At 46.2% G+C, this 22901-nt stretch overlaps 3 protein-coding genes across 8 annotated transcripts in view; 1 reads left to right on the forward strand and 2 right to left on the reverse strand.

Moving 5' to 3' along the window:
* Positions 1-1572: 1572 nt before the first annotated feature.
* LOC102909279 (N-acetyltransferase 8F1-like) lies at positions 1573-4097 on the reverse strand. Of its 2 annotated transcripts, XR_013049954.1 has the most exons (2): positions 3326-4097; positions 1573-2822 (listed from the first exon to the last, which is right to left on the reverse strand). XR_013049954.1 is itself a non-coding variant. In XM_042274525.2 (1 exon), the coding sequence occupies exon 1, from the start codon at positions 4095-4097 to the stop codon at positions 3429-3431; it is 669 nt and encodes a 222-aa protein (XP_042130459.2). In that variant the 3' UTR covers positions 3314-3428. The 2 variants fall into 2 exon arrangements, 1 of the variants encoding a protein (XP_042130459.2); XM_042274525.2 differs by lacking the exon at positions 1573-2822 and having other exon boundaries at positions 3314-4097.
* Positions 3314-22901, reverse strand: part of Dusp11 (dual specificity phosphatase 11) — a 50410-nt gene continuing 30822 nt past the window's right edge. Inside the window, exons 10-11 of the mRNA XM_006997952.4 lie at positions 9540-13894; positions 3314-4173 (exon numbers count right to left, since the gene is read on the reverse strand). The gene's annotated coding sequence lies outside the window, so the exon portion shown is untranslated. The remainder of the gene's footprint in view (positions 4174-9539; positions 13895-22901) is intronic.
* LOC102908766 (EKC/KEOPS complex subunit Tprkb) lies at positions 9671-22808 on the forward strand. 5 transcript variants are annotated; one of them, XM_006997955.4, is made up of 5 exons: positions 9671-9804; positions 16275-16437; positions 19577-19699; positions 21351-21527; positions 22449-22808. In XM_006997955.4, exons 2-5 carry the CDS (start codon positions 16297-16299, stop codon positions 22533-22535), a joined length of 528 nt encoding a protein of 175 aa, XP_006998017.1. In that variant the 5' UTR covers positions 9671-9804; positions 16275-16296; the 3' UTR covers positions 22536-22808. The 5 variants fall into 5 exon arrangements, with proteins under 5 accessions (XP_006998017.1, XP_006998018.1, XP_042130478.1 ...); XM_006997956.4 differs by having other exon boundaries at positions 16278-16437; XM_042274544.2 differs by lacking the exon at positions 9671-9804 and adding an exon at positions 10185-10313 and having other exon boundaries at positions 16278-16437.

Consider the following 22901-nt stretch of genomic DNA (forward strand, 5'->3'; position numbering starts at 1 on the left):
GGCTGAGTCAGCGTGGAGGAGGTGTCTTTGGCACAGCCACCCACATTCAGAACCCAGCTTCATTTGGGGAGAATCCCATGGCTCACAGGCTCTGTCTGTGGCCTCCTGCTGCGACCCTCCACTTCACCCCATGCCAACCTGGGCCTGCTCAGCAGCCTGGAGCTGCGCTGGCTCATGGCCACTCCTGGCTCTGGGCTGTTTTTCTGGCTTCCCTGCAAATCCATTCAGTCACCATGGAGAGCGAAGCATGGCCTTCTGGGTCAGTTGCTTTGGGGACAAAATGTAGATGCATCACCACTGCCTGTCCTAGATGCCTGCATAGCCCTTCTTACCTGGGCCAGCACCTTCCCCTCCCTCCTTCCCTTTCTCCCTCCCTCTTTCCCTCCCTCCCTCCCTCCCTGTGTCCTAGAGACTGGCCTTCTGTACTTCCAGAGCCAGAGCAGCAAGAGGCCACTTTTCAGCCTTCACTTGGGGTTGGCGTGTTGGGGATGGGGTGGGAGGCCTGGAAGAGATTGGGGGGTAGAGGGAGAGTGAGCTGGTGCTCTGCCAGGGACCTTCTTGAGGACAGGGTCTATTCCCAGCTGTCCGGGTTCCCTAAACATTCTCTCCCTTCCTGTCCTTGATGACTTCTAACTTGTGCTTGTCCTGTTCAGGCCTGTAGCCACAGTTACACCCATCCCATGTTCCTGAAAACAAGAGCCCACAATGGAGGAGAGCACTCACCTTGATCTGTCCAGTACACCTACCAAACTGTGTGAGACAAACCAATGAGACTCATATAATTCAAGAAATCCAGAGGCTGCTTAAAGGGTAAAGGAATTTATTAAGGAAGAAGACTCACTACGGCACGGGAGATTTATCATAGGGTCCTGAAGTCCAAGGTACAGTCCCATGCTGTTCTGCCTGGGTCTGTCTCAGCATCCAAGTCCACGAGGGAGAGGAGATGGGGGGTCTATGTGCAACTCAGGTCGTAAGGGTAGCCTGGAGCCATGCCCCAGGGGTAGGTACTTCAAGGTCATAGGTAGGTTGGACAGTTGCCTGCTACATCTCTCAGTCATAGATAGAACAGGTGTCCACTACACTCAGGTCTTCATGAGAGAGGGTAAGTTTCCCACTCAAGAGCCCAAGGTAAGCCGGGCGGTGGTGGCACATGCCTTTAATCCCAGCACTCGGGAGGCAGAGCCAGGCAGATCTCTGTGAGTTCGAGGCCAGCCTGGGCTACCAAGTGAGTTCCAGGAAAGGCACAAAGCTACACAGAGAAACCCTGTCTCGAAACCCCACCCCCCCCCCCCAAAAAAAAGAGCCCAAGGTAGACTTCCAAGATCCCCACAGTCTGGGAGGTAGGCACCAAACCACTGGGTGATTCCATCTCAAGAGGGCACCCAGAAGACAGTGCTAGTGTGCACCTTGCAGAGAATTGTTAACTCTTAAGGTTTACACAAATCTCCAAGGAGCAGAGGAGATTTTTACAATGGCAACCACCGTGAGGATTTTCTTGCAGAAATATGAACAGATGTCCATATCCCAGAGTGGGCACTAACAGACCTGATAAATTATGTCACCAGAGTCTAGTTTAGTTGAATTAATGAGTTTATTGAAATATGTATAGGAATATGAGCAAGGAGTTACTTATAGGAGCATGGACAATACAAAGGCAGCATCATCACTGAAAAGCCCAGCCCAGCATGGGCCCTGACTCACAAAGGATGCATCCTGCAGCCCTGGACCACTTGCAGGCAGCTCTGAAGGCAAGTCCCTTCTCTCCAGCAATTGCTGCTTACCTTGGGGTGGGCCTCAGTGAATCACTTAACTTCAGGTGCTTCCTGATCTTGTAAGTTGTCTTACCCCCTGGGCCTCGTGTTCCACTTACCACCTGAGTCTCAGGAACCTATTTCCTCATTTTAGAAAGTAAATAATGTTTCACTGCATAGAAAATAGCTACTCAGCAAGTTTACCAGACAACATTGCTATGATATAAAGAGATAAAGGCACATGTTTTTTCTAATTTCCAAATAAGGAGACTTCAGTGACTGCATGCCCAGGTGTACGTGGGGTGTGTTCTGGCTGTGTGCATTCCCACACTCTATTTCTGAGAAAATAGATCTCTCTGCACAAGGACGACAGGACTTTTGGTTCCCAAACACAGGCGGCGGCTAGAAATTTACTTTCCGGAAGCTCTGGGGTAAATGAGATTTCTTATTTTGTATAAATCTACTTGTCTCCTTAATGAAAGTCTCTACTCTGCGGACATGAACATGAGCTACAATAGCTCAAGGCCCTGGGATGTTAGTCTTTTTTCCCAATAACCCTTCGATGCAAGTTGCATCAGTCTCTAGCACTTGAGGGCTCCTGTCTTGCTCCTGGACTGGGCTTAGCTGAAAACCTGTGTGAGTGAAGACTGTAATACAAAACTCAGTGTATACATGTATAAAACTGTCAAAGAATTCAAAAAAAAAAGTGGACTCAAGGTATCAGCCACTAAGTCTATGGTCAATGACCACAGGCCAAAGTTCATGACTTGCTGGAACACAGGAACACAGAGACTTCCATGTTCATTTCCTACATTTACATTCAACCGTCCTGAGGCTAGGTGAGCTGTTCCCTCAAGCCCTGCAGAAAATTCTGGTCAACAGACTCAAAAGGGAAATATATGCAGTAGTATTTTGTATTAGGAATAAAAAATGTTGCCTTGTTCCTAATGTAACAGTAATGTGGAGCTAGGTGTATAAATCACAGGCAGCCCAGAAACCCAGAGTGTAGCTGAGCCCCCAACCCCCCACCTCAGCCATCCCATGCATTAGAATCTGGTGTGCACCAGCAAGGTGTGGTGGTATTCTAATTGTACTGAAATGTGATTTTGATTGTATGTTAATACATAAAGTTGCCGAGAGGTCAGAGCTCAGAGCTAAAATCTCACCCTTCCTGCTGTGGTGTCCCAGCTTCCCGAAAGAGAGCTATTTCCTGTGTGTAAATCATTTCAAAGTCATTCTGCCTTCTCATTGGTTGTAAACCCAAACACGTAACTGCCTCATCACTGTCTGTATGTACAGCCCTCTAGGTCTTAAAGGCATATGTCTCCAATGCTGGCTGTATCCCTGAACACACAGAGATCTATGGGATTAAAGGCGTGTGCCACCACCGCCACACTCTTTCTATGGCTCTAAACTTTATTTATTAACATACAATCAAAATCACATTTCAGTACAATTAGAATACCACCACATTTCCCCTTTTCTATTTTAATAAAAAGAAAAAAAGGCAAAAGGTTATAACTAACAAAAGAAAAACTATATACAAAAGTACAATAACTATATACAATAGCAAGGAGCTTTTATTGTTCATCACATTGACATGACAAGGTTCACTAGTTCCTCCAGAGAGGAGCAGGCCTGCTTGCTGTACAGGGGCATAGGGCCCAGCCCCACTTCCTAGGCAGAAGGGAGGGAATACTTTAATTGAATTGAGGGAATGTCCACTAACCTCCAGAACATACTCATGAAATACTGGCCTGTCCTCCGGAAGCCCAAGCTCATGTAGAGGGCCTCAGTACCTTGCTGTATGGTACTGGTGTCAAGGACCACGTCACTGTAGCTCTGGTCCCTCGCAAACTGGAGGAGAGTTCTGACCAGGGCTTTCGCTATCCCCTGTCCTCGGTGCTGTGAGGACACAGACAGGTGAAGGAGCTCCAGCTGCTTCCTCCCTGACGGGGGATCCTTGACTGGCAGACAACCCACTATGCCCACCACCTGACCACCAGACTCAGCCACCCAGAAGCAGGAGCCACGTGCATGCAGGTAGGACTTGGTGATGTCAGCCATGTCTGTGTGCAAACACTTGGCCACGTACTTCTTCCAAGGCTGTCTGGCAAGGAGCTGCAGGAGTAGGAGCAGAAAGACGATGCACATAATAGCGAGCAGCCAGGAGCCAGACACCAGGACCGTGGCAAGAGGCCCCCCAAGAAAGAGCAGGAGGGTTCGGGGCAGCATCAGCACACGGCGGAAGGTGGCGGGGATGTGTTCCTCCATGCCCCTTGTGAACACATCCAGGACAGGTTTACGGTCACTGTCCTGGTACTGGCGAATGTGATAAGGAGCCATGGGAGACTTCTTTCTGGGTCTCAAGTCTCAGCATCCAGGAGAGACAGCTATACCTGCGTGCACACCTTCCCTGAGCCTGCAGAAGAGAGAAGCCATGTGAGTCCTCTGACCTTCCCTCCCAACCTCCCAGGACCCATGTAGGCCCTGTTCGGGGTGTGTGTTTCTGCTGTCGTCTCCAGAGAAGAAGCAGACACCAACACTGGGAAGCGACACTGCGTCAGCAGCACCTGATCACTCCTCTGGCTCCTCCCCTTTCTAGGCCCCAGTCACGGGGTGCTGGACATGTCCCTTATCCTCTCTGAGCAGGCGTGTCTTCATCTGCAGATCAGGAAGAAAGGACATCTGGTTTTAATGCTGTGACTTGTATGGAGCATGCACATAAACCGTTCCTTCTCTTCTGTTACTCAGGTACAGGCTCTTTGGTCTCCGGTACTGCGATGGCACTGAGATGTGATCTCCCAAGAACTGTGTTTCCTCTTCAGGGTCCTTAGCTAAACACAGCAGAGCTGTGTTCCCAAGCTCAGGCTCCAGCAAAGTCTCTTCTTCCCCCATTAGAAAGACTCGATCCAGTGAAAGGCAAAGAGTTGAGCCCCAGACACCCCACCTTTAATCAGTGTGATATAAGTAAGCTCCAACCTTGCCTCTCTCTCCTCTCCCCTGGAGTGTCTGGAATGGTTCCCACTTCTGGGCAGCAGACCTGGCTGGGGAGGCAACTCTTTGGTGGCTCCAGAATCATTGTAAACCAAATGCCACGCAGGAACTGGAGTGTGCCAGTGGAGGTGGCACACACCCGTTTTCCTTGGGACCCCACGGAACACACCCAGACAGGCAAGCTCTGGCATGGCACGCTGGGCCCCGCCCTTGGGAAGGCAGCCCTCTGCTTCCTGTTTCCTTCACTTCTCAGTGTTTGTCTCCAATTCCCAGCCTGGCTGCCTGAATGCACCTGCTGGGAGAGTGGTTCTCAACCTGTGGGTCGTCAGCCCAAGGGCATCGAATGACCCTTTGACAGGGGTTGCCTACACCATCGGAAACACCAAATATTTACGTTATGATTCGTAACAGTAGCACAGTTACAGTTGTGATGTATCAACGAAAATAATTTTATGGTTTGGGGTCACCACAACACGAGGAAATATATTAAAGGGTTGCAGTATTAGGAAAGTCGAGAACCACTGTGCTAGGAGGAACCTGGGTCTGGCCACCTGCCATGTGATCACCCCTCCTGGCTCAGTAAGGGCCTTCCTAGCAGGGCACATCCCTCAGCTGTGCCTGCTCCTACTAAAATGAACTTGTAGTCGACACTGACCTCCCCACTCCTTATCCATCATGTGGAGGACACAACTGTTGTGCCTCATGGACCCTTTTCAGTCCCAGCAGATCCATTTTCCAAATGACAGTCCCCAGGCGGAGGAGCTGCTGGAACTCTGAGCCATGTTCACATCCAAGGACCTTCTCACACCAGCCAGCAGCAGTAACACCTCACCCATATAGGCAAGGGTGTCTCAACTGGCTCCCTTCTCCACATAAACACGAGGCTATTTTTTAAAGAAAGTATGAGAATAATTCTGTCATGAAAAAGAAAAAAGGAATCTTTTATTTATTTATCTTATTTCTTTTTTAAGATAGGGTCTCTCTACATAGCTACATGGTTGTTCTGGAATTCACTTATGTAGACCAGGGTGGCCTCAAACTCACAGGGATCCATCCACCTGCCTCTGCTTTCCCAGTACTGAGATTAAAGGCATGTGACACCATGCCTAATGAAAGGGAATGTTTTAGATAATGAAGGATTTTTGTATGGTAAAAATATTTTACCTGGATAATTTTACCCTGGATAAAATGACTGGAAATTTCCAAAATGAAAAATAAAAAAATATGATGGCAAAACCAGGGAGCTGAAGCGAGTGTTGAACATTCAAAGTGAGGTTCACAAGGTCTTGGGGGCTGTAGTCCTGTGCTGCTACAGGGATTCCCTAGGTCAAAATCAAGGGCATCCACACATCCTAAAAGCCAGTGCTCTGTGTAAAACAGTGAGTTCTTGTAAGATAGTAATCTGCTCTCAGCATATGCAAAAATGCTTTAAAAAAAACAAAAAATGTTGAATTAAGATCATTACTTATGCTTTTTTGTTAAGTTAGTCAGAATTTATTTAGGAAACCCAGTCTTTTTTTTTTTAATAAGTTTTGTTTATTTATGTATTTTTTTATTTATATTATTTATTTAGCTATTACATATACAGTGTTCTGTCTGCATGTAGGCCTGCAGGCCAGAAGAGGGCACCAGATCTCATTACAGATGGTTGTGAGCCACCATGTGGTTGCTGGGAATTGAACTCAGGACCTCTGGTAGAACAGCCAGTGCTCTTAACCTCTGAGCCATCTCTCCAGCCCCTAGGAAACCCAGTCTTAAGTCAATGTTCATTAAGTCTAATTTGTTTATGTTAACATCTTTAAATAGCCACTTAAAAAATAACTTTTGTGAATAATTACTTCCATGTAAATTTAATACTCCATGTATCTGTGTGTAGAGATCTATGTCTGAACTTTTTTTTACAGCTAAAGACATTTAATTCAAACAGAATGATCAACAAATTTGATCATTTGTTCACTTTTATACAAAATTCATCATGGCCAATATAACCGTTTTGATATTTCTGTTATTTTAGCCAGCACCATTCAGAATTAAAAACAAAACCAAATCACAATCTTGCCATTTGGGCAGTCATGCTACTTAAAATCCTGTTCTGTAAGCCTTCACCTTGACAAAAGACATGCCTTGTTGCTGTACACATAATTCACTTACTACATGTATGTGTGATCATTAACCCTGTTCCCACTATGGGTCCAAAGTTTGTTTTTAAATCGTTAGTGCTGTAGAAGACAGCACTATTACCCTACCCTGCCACCTAAATTTTGCACAAAACAAAACAAAACACAAAAAACCCACTAGACAGATAGATACGGATAAGCAATGGGGAGTAACGGGGACGGGGGCGTTTGGCTTTCTGTCTTTCTTCCATGTGGTGATGCTAACTGTTGCTGGCTCCTTTACCTATATTTATGCCTCTCGTATTATATAAACTTTCTAAAACACAGCAGTTAGGAAGCACTTTAAAAACTGTTTTCCTCCAAATCAAAATTGTTAATGCTACCACTCTGTTTTCGGCCTGTGTTCTTGTGCTCCTAACTCTGCCAGCTGTTCTCTGTAAGCAAGGATAATTCAACATGCCCTAAGAGTGTATATTCTAAGCCGGGCGGTGGAGGCACACGCCTTTAATCCCAGCACTCGGGAGGCAGAGCCAGGCGGATCTCTGTGAGTTCGAGGCCAGCCTGGGCTACCAAGTGAGCTCCAGGAAAGGCGCAACACTACACAGAGAAACCCTGTCTTGAAAAACCAAAAAAAAAAAAAGAGTGTATATTCTGAGCAATGCTTCCTAATGATCACCAGGCATTAGATACCAGGACTTAAATAGATACGTAGATTTAAAAGCATCTATAGACAGGTGCTAACTTCTAATTTTCATTACTATCATAGTGTGTGTGCCATGCTTAGTGTGGAGGTCAGAGGGCAAGTCTGTGGAGTTGGGTCTCTCCTTCCACCTTGGGTGGGTTCAGGAGATTTAATTCAGGTCTCAGGCTTGCTAGGCTATCTCCTGGACCAAATACTTCATTTTTAAGTTAGTTTTCTGTAAATAGTTGCTCTTTAGTTCTGTCTTGTGTCCTACTTTAAGAATGATGTAACTACTGTCTGCAGACATTCTGCAGAAGCACAGCCTCTAGCTCGGACCCCATTCGTGGTTTTGGAGATGCCAGAACACCACCAACAAGAAAACCAGACTCCAGGCAGGCCTAAGAGCCATTTCTTCTCCACCTCTTAGGTGCCTAAACCTGGACGTAAAGGGCTTTATTGCACTGATTCCGTGACGTCTGTCACTTATTCCCACCTCAACACAGAGTGAGATCAAACCACTGGGACAGATCTCATCCCAGGGATGTGAGATAAGATCAAACCACTACACCAATCAACAGTACCTTGAGAGAACATTCTTCAGAGATGTGTAAGGTGTCAGAGTCAGAATCAAGTCACACTGGCTATGAGGCTGCCTGTTTGCAACCCCAGCCCTTGGGAAGCTGGACTAGGGAGGCTGACAAATGGGGGTCAGTCTGGGCCTCACGGGGCCCAAACACAAACCCAAGTGTGAATGGAGTCACTTGTGACAGACTTTCCAAAAGGAAAGGCAAGAAGTTAGAGAGGAATTGTTCTTACGCATGGTTACCTGACACTGTTTCCCAACGCTGGCTCATACTTTTAGTGTCAGGGAAAGGCACAGTTCAGAAGTTCTCACTCCAAGTCACTGCTGCTCCTGCTACATATGGTGTGCTCTGACATACATCTTTACAGGCTAGAGAATTCTCTTACAAGTCAGAAGCCATTCTGACAATCAACCAGGTGCATGGTGTCAAGATGCCATCTTTCATGTGATACAGATCTCAGAGTCACCACTAGCAGTGAAGAATGACTGGGGACAGATGGGGACACTTTTGTATTCTGTATTATGAAGACACACTTGGACTCCGTACTGTAGAAAGGAACCAAAATGTACATACTATTAACTTAGCACAGGCACACTCTCTTTTGTTTGGAGTTAACTTCCCAGCCCAGCCCAGATACCTCTGAAGGAGTTTAAGGTTAATATCAGTAGAAACTAACTACACCCCGAGTTTCAAGAAGTGCCTGAGTCCAAACATCCCAGATGATAAAAGAGTTCAAAAGATAACAAAACAAACACAGATATCACCTCTCAGAAATGTGGCTAACTACCTGACCAGGGAGGCAAAACGGAGCTCCAGGATGATGATTGGCTGTCTTTGCCTCTAGCCCTATCTCCTTCTCTCTATAATCGGCTGGCTAGAAATGAGATGGAATCCATGTCTCTAGAAAAATTAATCTGCTCTCTTCTCAGACTGCTGACTCTCTGGATAAATTGTAAATTTAAGATTCAATCCTCTTCTCTATTTATTGGGTTCTCTGGCAGGTAGCACGGACCAACATCCGGTTTCACTACCTTGGTGGCCATCCTTCCCCAAGAATAGTGGTCTTGCAGAACTGCCTGAGGCAGATGGCTTCAGGCAACTTCACCCCAGCATCATTTCAGAGAAGCCTCACTACCCTCCGGTTTGCCCAAAAGATTTGCCCCTTTCCTCTGTCACAGCTGAGAGAGTCCACTCTGTCACTAGACCTCCAAGCACGAGAGGATCTCCTTCAATGTAAGACTTCACCACACTGCACCCCCACTTTCTCCCAAGAGCACACTCAAGAAACTGAGTCTCAAAAGCTCTGAAAAACTGTGACTCTCGTCCTGGTGGATATTTTTCTTTCCTCAGGAAGAATCTGAGGACGTTAAACACAGGCTAAGAACAAAGCCCACACTCAACACCATACCTCAACTTCTAGACCCGACCTGTGGGTCCTTTGCACTTCCAACACAGGGGCGGAATAGAACCAGTGCTCCTGGGCGTCCTCAAGCCGCTGCAAGTAGTAGGAAGAGTCAGCAGAACTTCACACAGACTAGACTGGACTATGCCCACCAGGATCCGGAAACAGGGTGCCTCGGAACCTGTCTACCCGATCAACGATCCGGAACTTCCGGAAGTGGAGAGCGTTGTTTCCGAGGGGACGATCTTCTGAGACGGACACGAGACTGATGGTGAGTTCCGCCGGCGCGAACGGCAGCTCTTTCCGCGGGGTCACAGTGTCGCGGGCGATGGCGAGCGTCTCCCGTCGCCAGCGTTTGTCGCCAGCCCTCCCAGGCCGCGGGTGGAGAGCCATGTAGCCTCCGCAGCGAAGCTCGGGCCGGAAGGCCGCTCGGTTGCGCGCGCCGCGGCGCCCCCTGCAGGCGATGCCCGGGGCTGCTGACGGAGGAACCGCGTGCGGACCGCACAGCCACAGCGGGGCCCGGCGCTGGGGGGAGGCGCGGCCGAGTCGCCCCGGCCCGGCCCGGGCCAGCGGCCTCGGCGGGAAGGACCGAGGCAGGAAGCCCCGAGCACAGGGACGCCACGTTGGAAGCCTGGCCACTGGAAGCCGAGGGCGAGCCATCGGGGCGGGAGAGGAGTCAGGCAGGGTCCAGACGCTACGTGCGGGACCCCGGGACATAAAGTTAGGTTCTTAGCCTCAGCTCCGACTTGCTCCTGAAGGACTCTGTGACCATCGGGATAGGTTAGAATTGCATTAGTGGTGGGCAGGGCCTCGATGAGGATGCGCTTGGGGTGCTTTGATGAGGGGTGAGTCAGAATTAGAATTGGAGGTAGAGTCAGGACATGGGCGCTGGCTGTGTTGTAACAGTGAGAGGCATCGGCCTTAGACCACCTTCTGTTGCTAGTACCGCAACTCCTCAGGGGGTGAGGTGTTTTGTTGTTCATTTTGTTTTTCGAGGCAGAGTTTTTGTGTGTAACCCCAGCTATCCTGGAACTCACTTTGTAGACCAGGCAGCCCTAAAACTCAGAGATCTGCCCGCCTCCCTGTCAGGGAGCAGGTTAGAAGACTAGGAAACCTTGCATTCATGACAATCGCTCGGACGATATAAACCATTATTTTGATAATCATATTCCTGGATTAAAGATTTTTAGTGCAAAGTCCTAATTGCTCCAGAGATAAACTATTAACTTTATAATCACGAGTGTATTAATGATTTTTTTGTTTTTAGTACAAAGTCCTAAACACCTTCTGAAGTCCCCTTCTGACCCCAATTTTTAATCTCTCACATTGAGAACTAAATTTCAACATGAATTTTACAGGCTTCAAACCAGGTCGATATTAAGTGATGATCCCAAAGTTTCTCTTAAGTGAATCTTATACCAAACAAGAACAGACTACACTGAGGCTTTCTAAGAGTTCTTTTCCCTTACTGTTAAAAGTCAGAGCAGGGGTTTGGTTCCCACTGCACACATTGCATTTCACAAAAGTCTGTAACTCCAGTTGCATTGAATTCAGTACCTTCTGGCTGCCACAGGTACCAGGCAAGAATGTAGTACACAGACATAACACTCAGGCAAGCACTCAACTAAAAATATTTTTTGAAACAGACACTTAAAAAAACAGTGAACATCATTCTCTGATTATAAGTACTTACGTTTTGTTGGATGACTGTGGAAAGTTCAGAACATGCACAACAAAATATTTTAAGAGTACAATAAAAAAAAAAATCACCTAATCTCAGTACTCAAGATGTCTGTATTTTGTTGTCTCCTGCATTTTTTTTATCTGTTCATGTTTTTACATGACAGAGCATACTGATCATACCATACTATATCCTGTCTCAATTAGATGCTAACATGAAAAAAGACTGTGTCAGGACATTATTTACAAAACTCTTGTTCTGTAACAGAGACCCTCAGACATAATTCTAAAAAAACAGAGATAACTTCTATTATGTTTAAGTTTTGTGGGTTTTTTATTTTAATATATTATTTTATGTGTATGGATGTTTTGCTTGTGTGTGTGTGTGTGTGTGTGTGTGTGTGTACCGCAAGCGTGTCTGGTACCAGTGGAGGTCAGAAGAGGGCATTGAATACCCTGGGACTGGAATTACAGATGGTTATGAACCGCTATTAGAGTGTTGGGAGTCAAACCCTCCGCAAGAGCAGCAAGTGTTCTTAATGGCTGAACCAGCTCTCTAGCCCTGTGTTTTCTGAGGCAGGATCTCATGTAACTCAGGCTAGCCTGGAACTGGAGCTTTGTAGTTGAGGATGACTTTGATATTTTTTCAGATATGAAAATGTAACTTTGTACACATTTAATAGGACAAACCAGGATGGGCATAAACAAAGAAGAAACTCGGGAGAAAGAGTCAATGCCATTTTGTTGGCAGGGAGGAAAGAGTCAGAAACTGGAACAAACTAAGATGCTGAGCAAAACATTCCAGAGCCGCCCCCAGAGTAGCCAGGGAACATAATGTTAGCATTCAGGTGCCAGAGTTAAGTATTACCCACTTAATCTGCACATGTACTAAAGGGTCCCAAATTCTGTTTAGTATAAGAAGTTTTGCATTAACTCTCTAGCAATCATTGGCTTTTCAGAAAGTGATGGGGCAATTTTCAGAGGTGGTTTCCATTATGCAAGGACTATTTTCATCTCAAGTACAGTTAACCAGGGATGCTGTCCTCAGTACCATTAAGCTGCTAGGCACGTGTGCCTTTCAGTGTGATACCGAACTGACGTTACAGGTTTTGTTGTCTTGGTTGTGGGCCCAGCCTTTGCTGACTGAGCCATCTCTCCAGCCCACATTTCAGGTTTTTAAATGGCAGCAGTAATTATATTTTGGGTTTTATTCTAGATGTTCACTATAGTTGTTTTTTTTTTTTTTTTTTTTTTTTTTGAGACAGGGTCTCACTGTGTTTCTCTGGCTGTCCTGGAACTCACTGTAGACCAGGCTGGCCTTAAACCCACAGAGATCCAACTACCTCCACCTCCTGGAATTAAAGACATGTGCTAACATGCCTGGCCGATGCTCCACCATAGTTAAGACAACAGTTGATACACATAAGTGAAGATAGTTGGATTTTAGAGATAATCATGGTAATTCTTAAAATAATGCTTATACAAGTTGTACTAGTATTGATTAATTGATATTTTACACATACCAAGAAAACTAAAACAAACAAAACCCCAACTATCAAAGGCAGTCTACCCTAAGTAGACCATGATACTGTATTAAAAATGAATGTGAAAGTACTACGAAGAACACCGTGGTTTACCTGGGCCAGGGGATGACTATTCCATACTCAGTCAACCTTGCCAGTCATCCTTATCAGGATGAGAAACTAGTCTAGAAAAGTCAGTAAATCTTTTGATAGTTTCACATCTGAAAGCCAGGATAAGACTACATCTTGGAACCTGAAGAGGATGAAAAGGCCTTCCTTCAGCCATGCTCCGTGGCTCTGGAGGAGGTTCATGTGCACAGAATTCAGCTGTGTTTACCTGTGCATGACATCTGAGCCTCAGGAATAGGTCTTCATAATGCTTAGTAATTGGCACAAAGATAAAAGCAGGCGCGAGTGTAATGGTAACTGTAGTTCCAGGCGTTGGCAGTTGTCTGCCAGCCCTTCAGTCCAATGGTGTCTGTTCATTGATTCCACAGAGCTTATGTTGAATGAGGAAGACTGTTTCTGTCAACAGGACTGTTTTTCACTGTGAATGATTTTTTACAGTTTTAAAGATAAAGCAAACATGTTCACTACTATTCTTAGGCACAATGATTATCTGTTTGAAGGGTATGTCTCAAATAGTCATCTTATTAATCTTCTCTCCAAAGCCTTTTTTGAGCACCTTATGTACCTGATCAAAGCTCCAGCCCAAGGAGTTGCCACCATTTATCTGGCCACTCCTTTTCCAAACCCACACCGACCAGTGAAGAGTTAGCCTGACTAGCCGGACAGATAGACCATCATCGTGTGATTTCCGCCTGAGCCCAGTGTTTCTTTACTGACCCTGACACAAAATGACTTCAGGGATCCCTCACTTAGTTCCCACTCTACAGATTCCATCATCATCATCATCTTACACAGATGTCACCGCAGCGTTCACATTGGAGGTCTTATCTCCCACGGCCTCTTGACTAGAGCTCCAGGGACCAAGGTCAGAATTACATATATTTCTTCTTTACATAAACTCAGTCTCGTGTGTTTGGAAGCAGTCTGGATATGGTTTAAGATAAACGTTTCCTTTCTGAGTGATGGAGCAGAAGCCTCTGTCGAAGTGGCTAGGTGGTGGAGACAGCAGTTTGGGCTTGGTTTGTTTACCTACAGATATTCAAGAGAAGGTTAAAAACACATTTTTCTTTTCAGGTATTTTTTCTAGACTGTAAAGACCCATGCACCCCACCTCCTCCAGCCTCGAACTTCTGATCCTCCTCTTCTGACCGCCTCGGGACTGGGTCATAGATAGATGAGCACCGTCACGCTGGTTTCATACGGCGCTTGGGATTCACCCAAGCTTCTGTGCATGCTAGTCTAGCACTCTGCCAACTAAACCCTTCCTCAGCCCTTCTCTCCCGTATCTTTTCTTTATAAGCAGCTTCTAATTATTTTAAGATTTTTATTTTTATTTTCAATTTCTGTATATACGTGTGTCTACATATGCATGTGCACATTTGTGGGTGCCCTGGGAGCTGGAGTTAAAAGTGGTTGTGAGCCACCTGATATCGTTGTTGAGAACCAAACTCGGATGCTCAGCACCAACAGCAGGTGCCCATTAACTGCTCAGCCCTCTCTCCAGCCCCATGAGGAACTTTAACAGAAATCTCCACAGTTAGGCAGAGCATGGTGGAACAAGCTGGTGACCCCATGGCTGGTGTCAGGGAAGCAGTAGGATTGGGAGTCCCAGGCCAGCCTGGCTCAGAAAAACGAGAATAACAGAGATTAAAATGATCCATTTAGCCACATTTTGTTTGTTTTTCCTGTGGTTTTGCTTCATGTTATTCCTGCTTTGGCAGATCAACACTGCGGCACTGATTTTGTGTTGTGTGAAGGCTGGGGCTGTGGTGTTGAAAAGTGAACACGGCCTTGTGCTTGTTTGGTGAGCGCTTGATCACTAAGCCATTTCCCTGCCAAAATGGCAGCTTCCCCGCCCCAACCCGCCAGGGCTAGAACCCAGGGCCTTGCGCTTGCTAGGCGAGCGCTCTACCACTGAGCTAAATCCCCAACCCCAACATGGCAGCTTTTGATGGCTGTTGAGTTATTCCAAACCTTGCCACTGGCTGCGTAAGTTGTTCTCAGCCTTTCAAGGTCATAAAAGGACATCTTATTTTATCGTCCTCAGACTTCCAGTTAGTTCCTTGAGAAAGAAAACTAGAAATGGATCCTACAGATAGAAAGGATGACTAGAGCCTAGCAGATTGGCCCACCAAAGACTCCATAAGACTCTAGTGCTGGAGCAGGAGCCCAGGAGTAGAGTGTGTGCTTAGTCTTTGCAGGGCCCTAACTCCAATCTCCGTTAAAAAGAGGATGGTGGAAATGGTTTTTAGAATCTAGTTTTTGTAACTACAGCATGTCTGTCATACCAGGACATCATGCACAGGAGGTGAGCCCTCACCCTGAGTACACCCTGTACTTTTACATCTCCTGTTCACCTGAGATACTAGGCGTGAGCCACCACACCTGGTGAGAAGTAGTTAACAGTCTTACGCTTTATGTCAATTCCATGTTGGAAAATAAATCCTTGAGTAAAGTATGTTACTTGAGAATTATAAATTATTTTCTTAATATTGTGGCCAGATTTTGTTAAAGTATAAAGTAGATTAGGAATTTAGGAAGGATACAGTAAATTAAGGTCCTGCCAATGCTGTAGGTAACCAGAGACCCATCATTTTCTGGCATCCTGCCCTTGGGTGTCTGCTGGGGCAGTAGTCTCTTGACCATGCACAGAAGCTGCCCATCTTGCCAAACAGGGCACCATCCATTTCCTTGGGCTTTTTCCCAGGAGCAGGAGAACTAGAAACAGCTTAGCACAGTTAGGAACACACCTTATGAAAATGCCAAAGATGCTTTGGAAATGGACTTGTCTACTTTAGCAGTTCTGTAGTTGATGAAATTAATTTGTTAGCTCTAACCATCAGCTTGACAATAGCCTTCAGGGTCACCTGAGAGAGGAGTCTCAATTGAGGGATTGTGCAGGTCATATTGGTCTATTGACCTTTCTCTGATGGACTGCCTTGACTCTTAATTGTTGTGATGTTCTTAGAAGGGCCTAACCCACTGAGGGCAACCCCTGGGCAGATGGTTCTGGACTGTATTAAAAAAGCTAATTAGCCAGAAGCCAGTGACTGAGTCAGCAAGCAGTGTTCCTCTGTGGTTTCTGCCTTTGAGTTCCTGGAATTGTAAGCCAAATAATTCCTCTCCTCCCCTAAGTTGCTTCTGATCAGAATGTTTCATCACAGCAACAGAAATGAAGCTGGAACAGAAACAGGGAAGTGGAATGCAAGGCTTTTGTTCAATTGGTTACAGTTGAATGTATTTTCACAGGCAATTCTAGGGCCTGGGGAGGAGGAGCAGGAGGATGGAGGTACAGAGCAAGCCTAGGACAGCAAGGCTGTCAGATGAGAGAGACAGAGGAGAAGCCGGATGGGGAAGATGATGCAATCTTTTACATATCAAAACCTGTTGGTCTTTTGTTTTTGTCCAGTAGAGTCCTCCTTGTCTATGACATGCAGTTATCACAGCAGTTGGACCTGTTTCCTGAATGCAGAGTGACCCTTCTGTTATTTAAAGATGTAAAAAATGCAGGAGACCTGAGAAAAAAGGCCATGGAAGGATCTATCAATGGGTCGTTGATAAACCCTAGTGTGGTAAGTACAAAATATGAGAATGAATTAACCATGCCAGGCATTTAAGAACATGCTCATTTTACTCTAAAATTCCCTTATATTCAGGTAAAAAGTATTTGCTCAAGTCATACTTGGTGTTTTAAATTTAAAACAGCAATAGAGTCTGAAGTGCTGTGTCCTGTCTTAGGAAATAGGAAGGGCTGTGGCCCAGCTGTGCCCACGCGTGTTTTGGCGGGTGCTCCTCACGTGTGTAAGCCTGCAGAAGAGTCATACCGCCTTCTGTTGCTGTGAAGAGACGCCATAACCAAGGCAGCGTACAAAAGAGAGCACCTAACTGGGGGCTGGCTCACAGTCTCAGAGGGCTCATCTGTGTGTCAGGAGGAAGGCAGGCGGGCATGGCGCTGGGGCAGAGGCTGAGAGCTCACATCTTGTTCACAGATAGCTACAGAGAACAAACCTGGACCTAGTGTGGGTTGAGGTTTCAAAAGCCCATCCCAGTGGCACACCTCAGACCCAGTGACACCAGTGAAACCTCAAAGCTCATCCCATTGGCACACCTCTCCAGCAAGGCACACCTCCTGTGTTGGCTATTTTTGGTTGTCCACTGACTACATCTGGAATGAACTAAAATTCCAAAATGGCTGGCCATACCACTGAGGGAATTTTTGCTTAATTGGATCATTTGAAGTTATAACACTTATAATCCAGATCGTTTGAGTTGGGAATATCCACCTCTAATTAGACCACCCTTTCTGCTTGGAAGCATGTATAAAGGCATTTAAGAACATGCTAATTTTATCCTAAAATTATATTCTCTTATATTCAGGTAAAAAGTATTTGCACGAGTCATACTGGGTGTTTTAAATTTAAAACAGCAAATAAGTAATTTCTTACTTCGAGAAGAACCATGGCACAGTCCCAAACAAATCAAAGCCAAACCAAACTCCAGCTGTGTAAACAACACAGCGTCCATTGTCTGGGATCCACTCATGATCACTGGGCTCCTCCAAAGGCTTGGGTCACTTCTCCAGCTCTGCCCTCCGCAGCACACACAGCTTGTCTTCTAGTTCAGACAGGCTCCACTCTGCCACTGCTGATGTTCTTAGTGGTCACCCCATGGTACTGGCATCTGCAAAATACTGGGGTCTTCTGCACCTGGGCCACACCTTCACCGACAGTCTCTCCTGGCCTCTCACAGTGCCAAGCCTCAGCTGTTCTCCATGGTCCCTTTGTGCCTTCAAACCCAGTACCACCTGGGTGACTTAACACTACTACCAAGTTCAGCTGCCAGCATGAGGTGCAAATGTGACTATCTGGAACAGTCTCTGTGCTCTCAGGAAACACTCCCCACAAGATTTCACCTCAGTAATGCTGGTCTCTCTCTCTCTTTTTTTTTTTTTTGTCAGAGCTGAGAACCAAACCCAGAGCCTTGCACTTGCTAGGCAAGCGCTCTCCCACTGAGCTAAATCCCCAACCCCTGGTGTCTTCTTAATCACAGCTAATTTCTCAGTTCCAGCTAACCAGCATCAGTTGTCCCAGTAACTCAAAGGTTTCTTTTCAATAGTGCTGGTCTCTGGTTAATCGCGGCTGACTCTTCTGTCCCAGCTTACCAGATACCACAGATTCTTCATACAAAGGGCCCTGTGGAGCCTTTGCTTCCCTCTGCAGCTTCACAAGCCAGGCCTCCATTGTCTGCACTGCTCTCAACATTCTTATCTTCCAGGCTCCTACGGAACAGCACACTGAGCTCTCAACCCTCGGTGGCCTTTCTAGCCCAAAGTCACAAAGTCTTTCCACAGTCCTCCCCAAAACACCATGGTCAGTTCTGTCACAGCAATGCTCCACTATCCTGGTACCAACTTCTTTCTAAGTTAGGGTTACAGTTGCTGCAGTGAAACACCGTGACCTAGGCAACTTGGGGAGGAAAGGGTTTATCAGGGTTACACTTCCACATCACTGTTCATCATTGAAGGAAGTCAGGACAGGAACTCAAGCAGGGCTGCAACCTGGAGGCCGGAGCTGACACGGAGGCCTTGGAGGGGTGCTGCTTAATCACTTGCTTCCCATGGCTTGCTCAGCCTGCTTTCTTATAGAACCCAAGACCACCTGCCCAGTGGAGGCCCCACCCACAGTGGGCTGGGCCTCCCCCATCAATCACTAATTAAGAAAATGTCTGCTGTAGCCTCATCTTATTGAGACATTTTCTCAATTGAGACTTCTTCCTCTCCAGTGACTCTAGCTTCGGTCAAGTTGACGTAAAACTAGCCAGTACACCTCCCAATCTTTCCTAAACAATCTACCAGTTGAGGACCAAACATTCACGTATATGAGCCCGTGGAACCATTCTCCTTCAAACCACCACAGATGGCAGAGTGGTTAATAGTACACATTAAGGCACGAGGTTCCCACTTCCTGTAACCGAGGAAGTCACAGCCCTCTTTGTATAGCCCGTAAAGATGTGTCCTATTGTTGTGTGCATTGTGCATATCCTGACATAACCCATAGTCCTGCAAGAGCAGAACTGTGCATTGCTTCCCTCTGATAGGTAAGACAGGTAACAGCATGCCTGATTCCTTATGTGGTAAGCAACAGGGCTGGGATTGAACACTACCCCACACCCCACACCCACACACTCACCTCCAGGCATGGTTACCTCCTGGTTACATGAGCAACACTGAGTTCATTGAGTATGTGTGGATTAAAGAAAACAATGCTGTTGAAGTTTAGGAGGTGGCCTGTTCTGGATTAGGCTTCAAGAATCTTGCAGCTTTAAAATTCTATAATTTTTTTGTGTTGCAACAGTCCTTGAGGCCATAGGGTTTTTTTTTGTTTTTTTTTTTTTGTATTTTTGTTTGTTTATTTGTTTTTCTTTTTGGTTTTTCGAGATGGGGTTTCTCTGTGTAGTTTTGGTGCCTGTCCTGGATCACGCTCTGTAGCCCAGGCTGGCCTCGAACTTACAGAGATCCACCTGGCTCTGCTTCCTGAGTGCTTTGATTAAAAGCATACACCACCACCGCCCGCCTTGAGGCCATAGTTTTTAAGTACAGCCCATAAGAATGGTGATCATATAAACATCTGGACTCGAGTTACCTCAGGTCGGGCATATGGTGCAGGAAGCTCCTGATTCGCTCTGGGCTAATCTTTGTTTTCTCTCTGCTAGATTGTCGACCCATTTCAGATACTTGTGGCCGCGAACAAAGCCGTTCATCTGCACAAACTGGGAAAAATGAAGACAAGAACTCTGTCTACTGAAATTATCTTCAACCTCTCCCCAAATAATAACGTAATGTGGTGCCTGACTTTATTTCCCTTGGCCTTGTCATCACAGCGTGTGCCTCCTGCCCGGGGTAGTACAGGGGCCAGATTCCTCCAAGCCAAAACTGTTCGGTAGAGAGGTCAGGACAGACATGTAGTCCTTCTAATCATAGTACAGCTGGGGGGTCAGCTTCCTGGTCAGTCAGAGTCTACATGAGGCTGGTGTTCTCTGCCCTGCCCAGGTGTTAAATGGACCCCTTGAGCATTTTTGCTTAAGAATCTGGTAGAAACCCACATGGCCAAATGTGAGGTGTAGAAACGGTGTGTGTCACTCTCCCTGTGAATCCTAGAGATGGATGTGTGTCTTGTTTATAGTCAGTACCAGGAACTTCCTGTGACCAGGTAGAGCGGCTGACACCAGCTCACTCACTCACCCGGGCTATAGAAAGAGTCGTGGTTTGAAATCCTCATAGGGCCGGGCGGTGGCGGCGCACGCCTTTAATCCCAGCACTCGGGAGACAGAGGCAGGCAGATCTCTGTAAATTCGAGACCAGCCTGGTCTACAGAGTGAGTTCCAGGAAAGGCTCCAAAGCTCCACAGAGAAACCCTGTCTTGGGAAAAAAAAAAAAAAAAAAAGAAAAGAAAAGAACAGAAAAAGAAATCCTCATAGGAATGCTCTCCCAACCCCTGCGTGCGTGTGTGCGTGCGTGCGTGTGTGCGTGTGTGTATTTGTGTGTGTGTGTGTGTGTGTGTGTGTGTGTGTGTGTTTGGGTGTGTGGTATGCATATTCATGTGTGGGAGGATGGGTGCCTGAGTGCCACAGTGTGCTTGTGAAAGTCTAGAGGATGACCTCAAGTGTTGTTCCAGACAAGGTCTCTGTTTTTTGCCACTGTGTACACCTGGCCTTCAAGCTCCTTGGATTCTTCCGTCCCCGCCTCCTCTCCTCCTGTGCAGCACTGGGGTTACAGACAGTTGCTGTCGGGTCTGGCTTTACATGGGTGCTGGGGATTTGAACCAAGATCCTCACACTTGAGTGGCAAGTGCTTTACCCACTGAGCCATCACCCCAGGCCAGGAGTGCTTTTTGAATGAAAGTGTTGCGGTGATGGCATTCTGTGTGTGACATTCGAAAAAGATGTCTGAGCTCTGCTGAAGAAGTTTCAGTATTGCTACTGCTGTTAATAACAACCAGATGCTAGCATCATCACAGGGGGAACCGGGGAGCCTAGGGCAAGAATTAGACCACACTTGGTTGCAAAGTTTATAGAATGCGGTCAGCATGGCAGCAGAACTCTCCATTAATAGAATCATTGGAAATAATTGAAGACGTCATTCCTGCTCAAGACGCAGCTGTAGGGGCAGAAGAGACCAATGTGATCTTGAGAAGCAGATGAATGAGGCAAAGGTTAAGACGCCCGAAGATAAATGACAACAGGAATACAAACTGTGGTCAGGAAGGTCGGTTGGAGATAGAGGCGGGTGTTTCTGTGCAGATCCCAGCCGTCAGGGCTTGATCCGGAGGAGCCAAGTGCAGCTGTAAGGAGGGGCAGCAGCAGTGGCTGCTGGGAAGGGGTCGCTGAAGGGAGAGTACGCTGTGAGAAACAGGGAGGCTGACTGAGCAGGCCTGGAGCTATTCCAGACGGAAGACGCTGGCTCATTTCCCTTCGGTTTTTATCTTAGATTTCAGAGGCTTTGAAGAAATTCGGCACCTCAGAAAGTGACACTTCCGTTCTGATCGTTTACATTGAAGAGGAAGGAAAACAGATACACCGAGAACACCTGATATCTCAAGTGGAAGGCCAGCAGGTGCCTTTGGAAAGCCTTCCAGAAATAACAAAGCTTGCAGAAGTCAAAAAGGTGTGTAGTACGCATTTGTAAGAGTTCAGTAGATGAATTACCCTGACGCTGTGTGCTCGTCACTGTTAGGAATGATGAAGTAGTCTTTTAACTTCCTAGTTAGCATACAAGATAATGGTGTTCATTACATTTCATATTACTGCTTTTACTCATATCTGCCTTCTCTCTCATTCCCAATACCTTTTAAACTCTTAAGAAATAGTGTCGGGGGACTGGAGAGATGGCTCTGCAGTTAAGAGCACTTGCTGTTCTTCCAGAGGACCTGGGTCTGATTCCCAGCATGCTCCTAACTATCTGGAACTCCAGTTCCCGGGGATCCAATGCCCTTTTCTAGCCTTCATGGGAACTGCTCACATGTAGTACACATACACAGAGGCAAAACACCCTTACAAGTAAAATAAAGAGAGGTTTAGAAATATTAAAATAATTTTACAGACACTTGGAAAGTATGTGTAAATGAAAAGAACTGGGGGGGGGGGTTTAGCTCAGTGGTAGAGCGCTTGCCTAGAAAGCGCAAGGCCCTGGGTTTGGTCCTCAGCTCTGAAAAAAAAAAAATGAAAAGAACTGGGATGTACAAGTTTGTGTGGAATGTAATTCAGAATCGAGGCAATGAGAACTGGAAGAAAGGGGATCTCTTCCAATATTCAGTGACTGTATGAAGTTAATATCTAGATGTGGACTGCTAAAATTGATACAAATGTGATTTGTATGTTCAGGAAATTTGTTTTTTCATATTAATAACCACACTTAAAAAGGATATTTGACATGAGTGACAAATTACCACCTCCTTTGACCACTTTAAACATAATTGTGATTTCAAATCATTAATGCCATAATAACATGATAATGCCACATGTAAATGTGTCTATAATCACAGTGCAGGGACATGCCAGCACTCACAGATTGTCCTTCACTTTACAGATATATAAACTGTCATCACAAGAAGAGAGTATTGGGACGTTATTGGATGGTATCATTTGTAGAATGTCAACAAAGGATATTTTATAAGTTGCCTAAAGTATCAACAGAAAATCTCAAAGTTAATCACTAGCTGTTCTTTCCTGGTTATAAAATGAACATACTCATCGCTGGAAAAGGGAAAAAGAAACTGCTACCAGGCCTGCTTTCCTTTCACCTCTTAAAGGTCCCATGGGTCCCCCCCACCCATCCACCCCCACCCCCCACCCCACCCGTCACTGGGTTTGCCACCGTCTCCTTGTTTTCTGTTGTTTCAGTACCTTTTATTTTTACACAATTGGAATAAAAAGTTCAAGCACCCAGGGAAGGCTGTCATGTTCAAGGCTCTTCCTCAATAGTTCATCCATCCGTTTGCATCTCACCTGGTACTGCTGGCTTTTCCACATTGCCCTTCTA

This window comes from Peromyscus maniculatus, chromosome 3, assembly GCF_049852395.1.
Source record: "Peromyscus maniculatus bairdii isolate BWxNUB_F1_BW_parent chromosome 3, HU_Pman_BW_mat_3.1, whole genome shotgun sequence".
Taxonomy (NCBI): domain Eukaryota; kingdom Metazoa; phylum Chordata; class Mammalia; order Rodentia; family Cricetidae; genus Peromyscus; species Peromyscus maniculatus.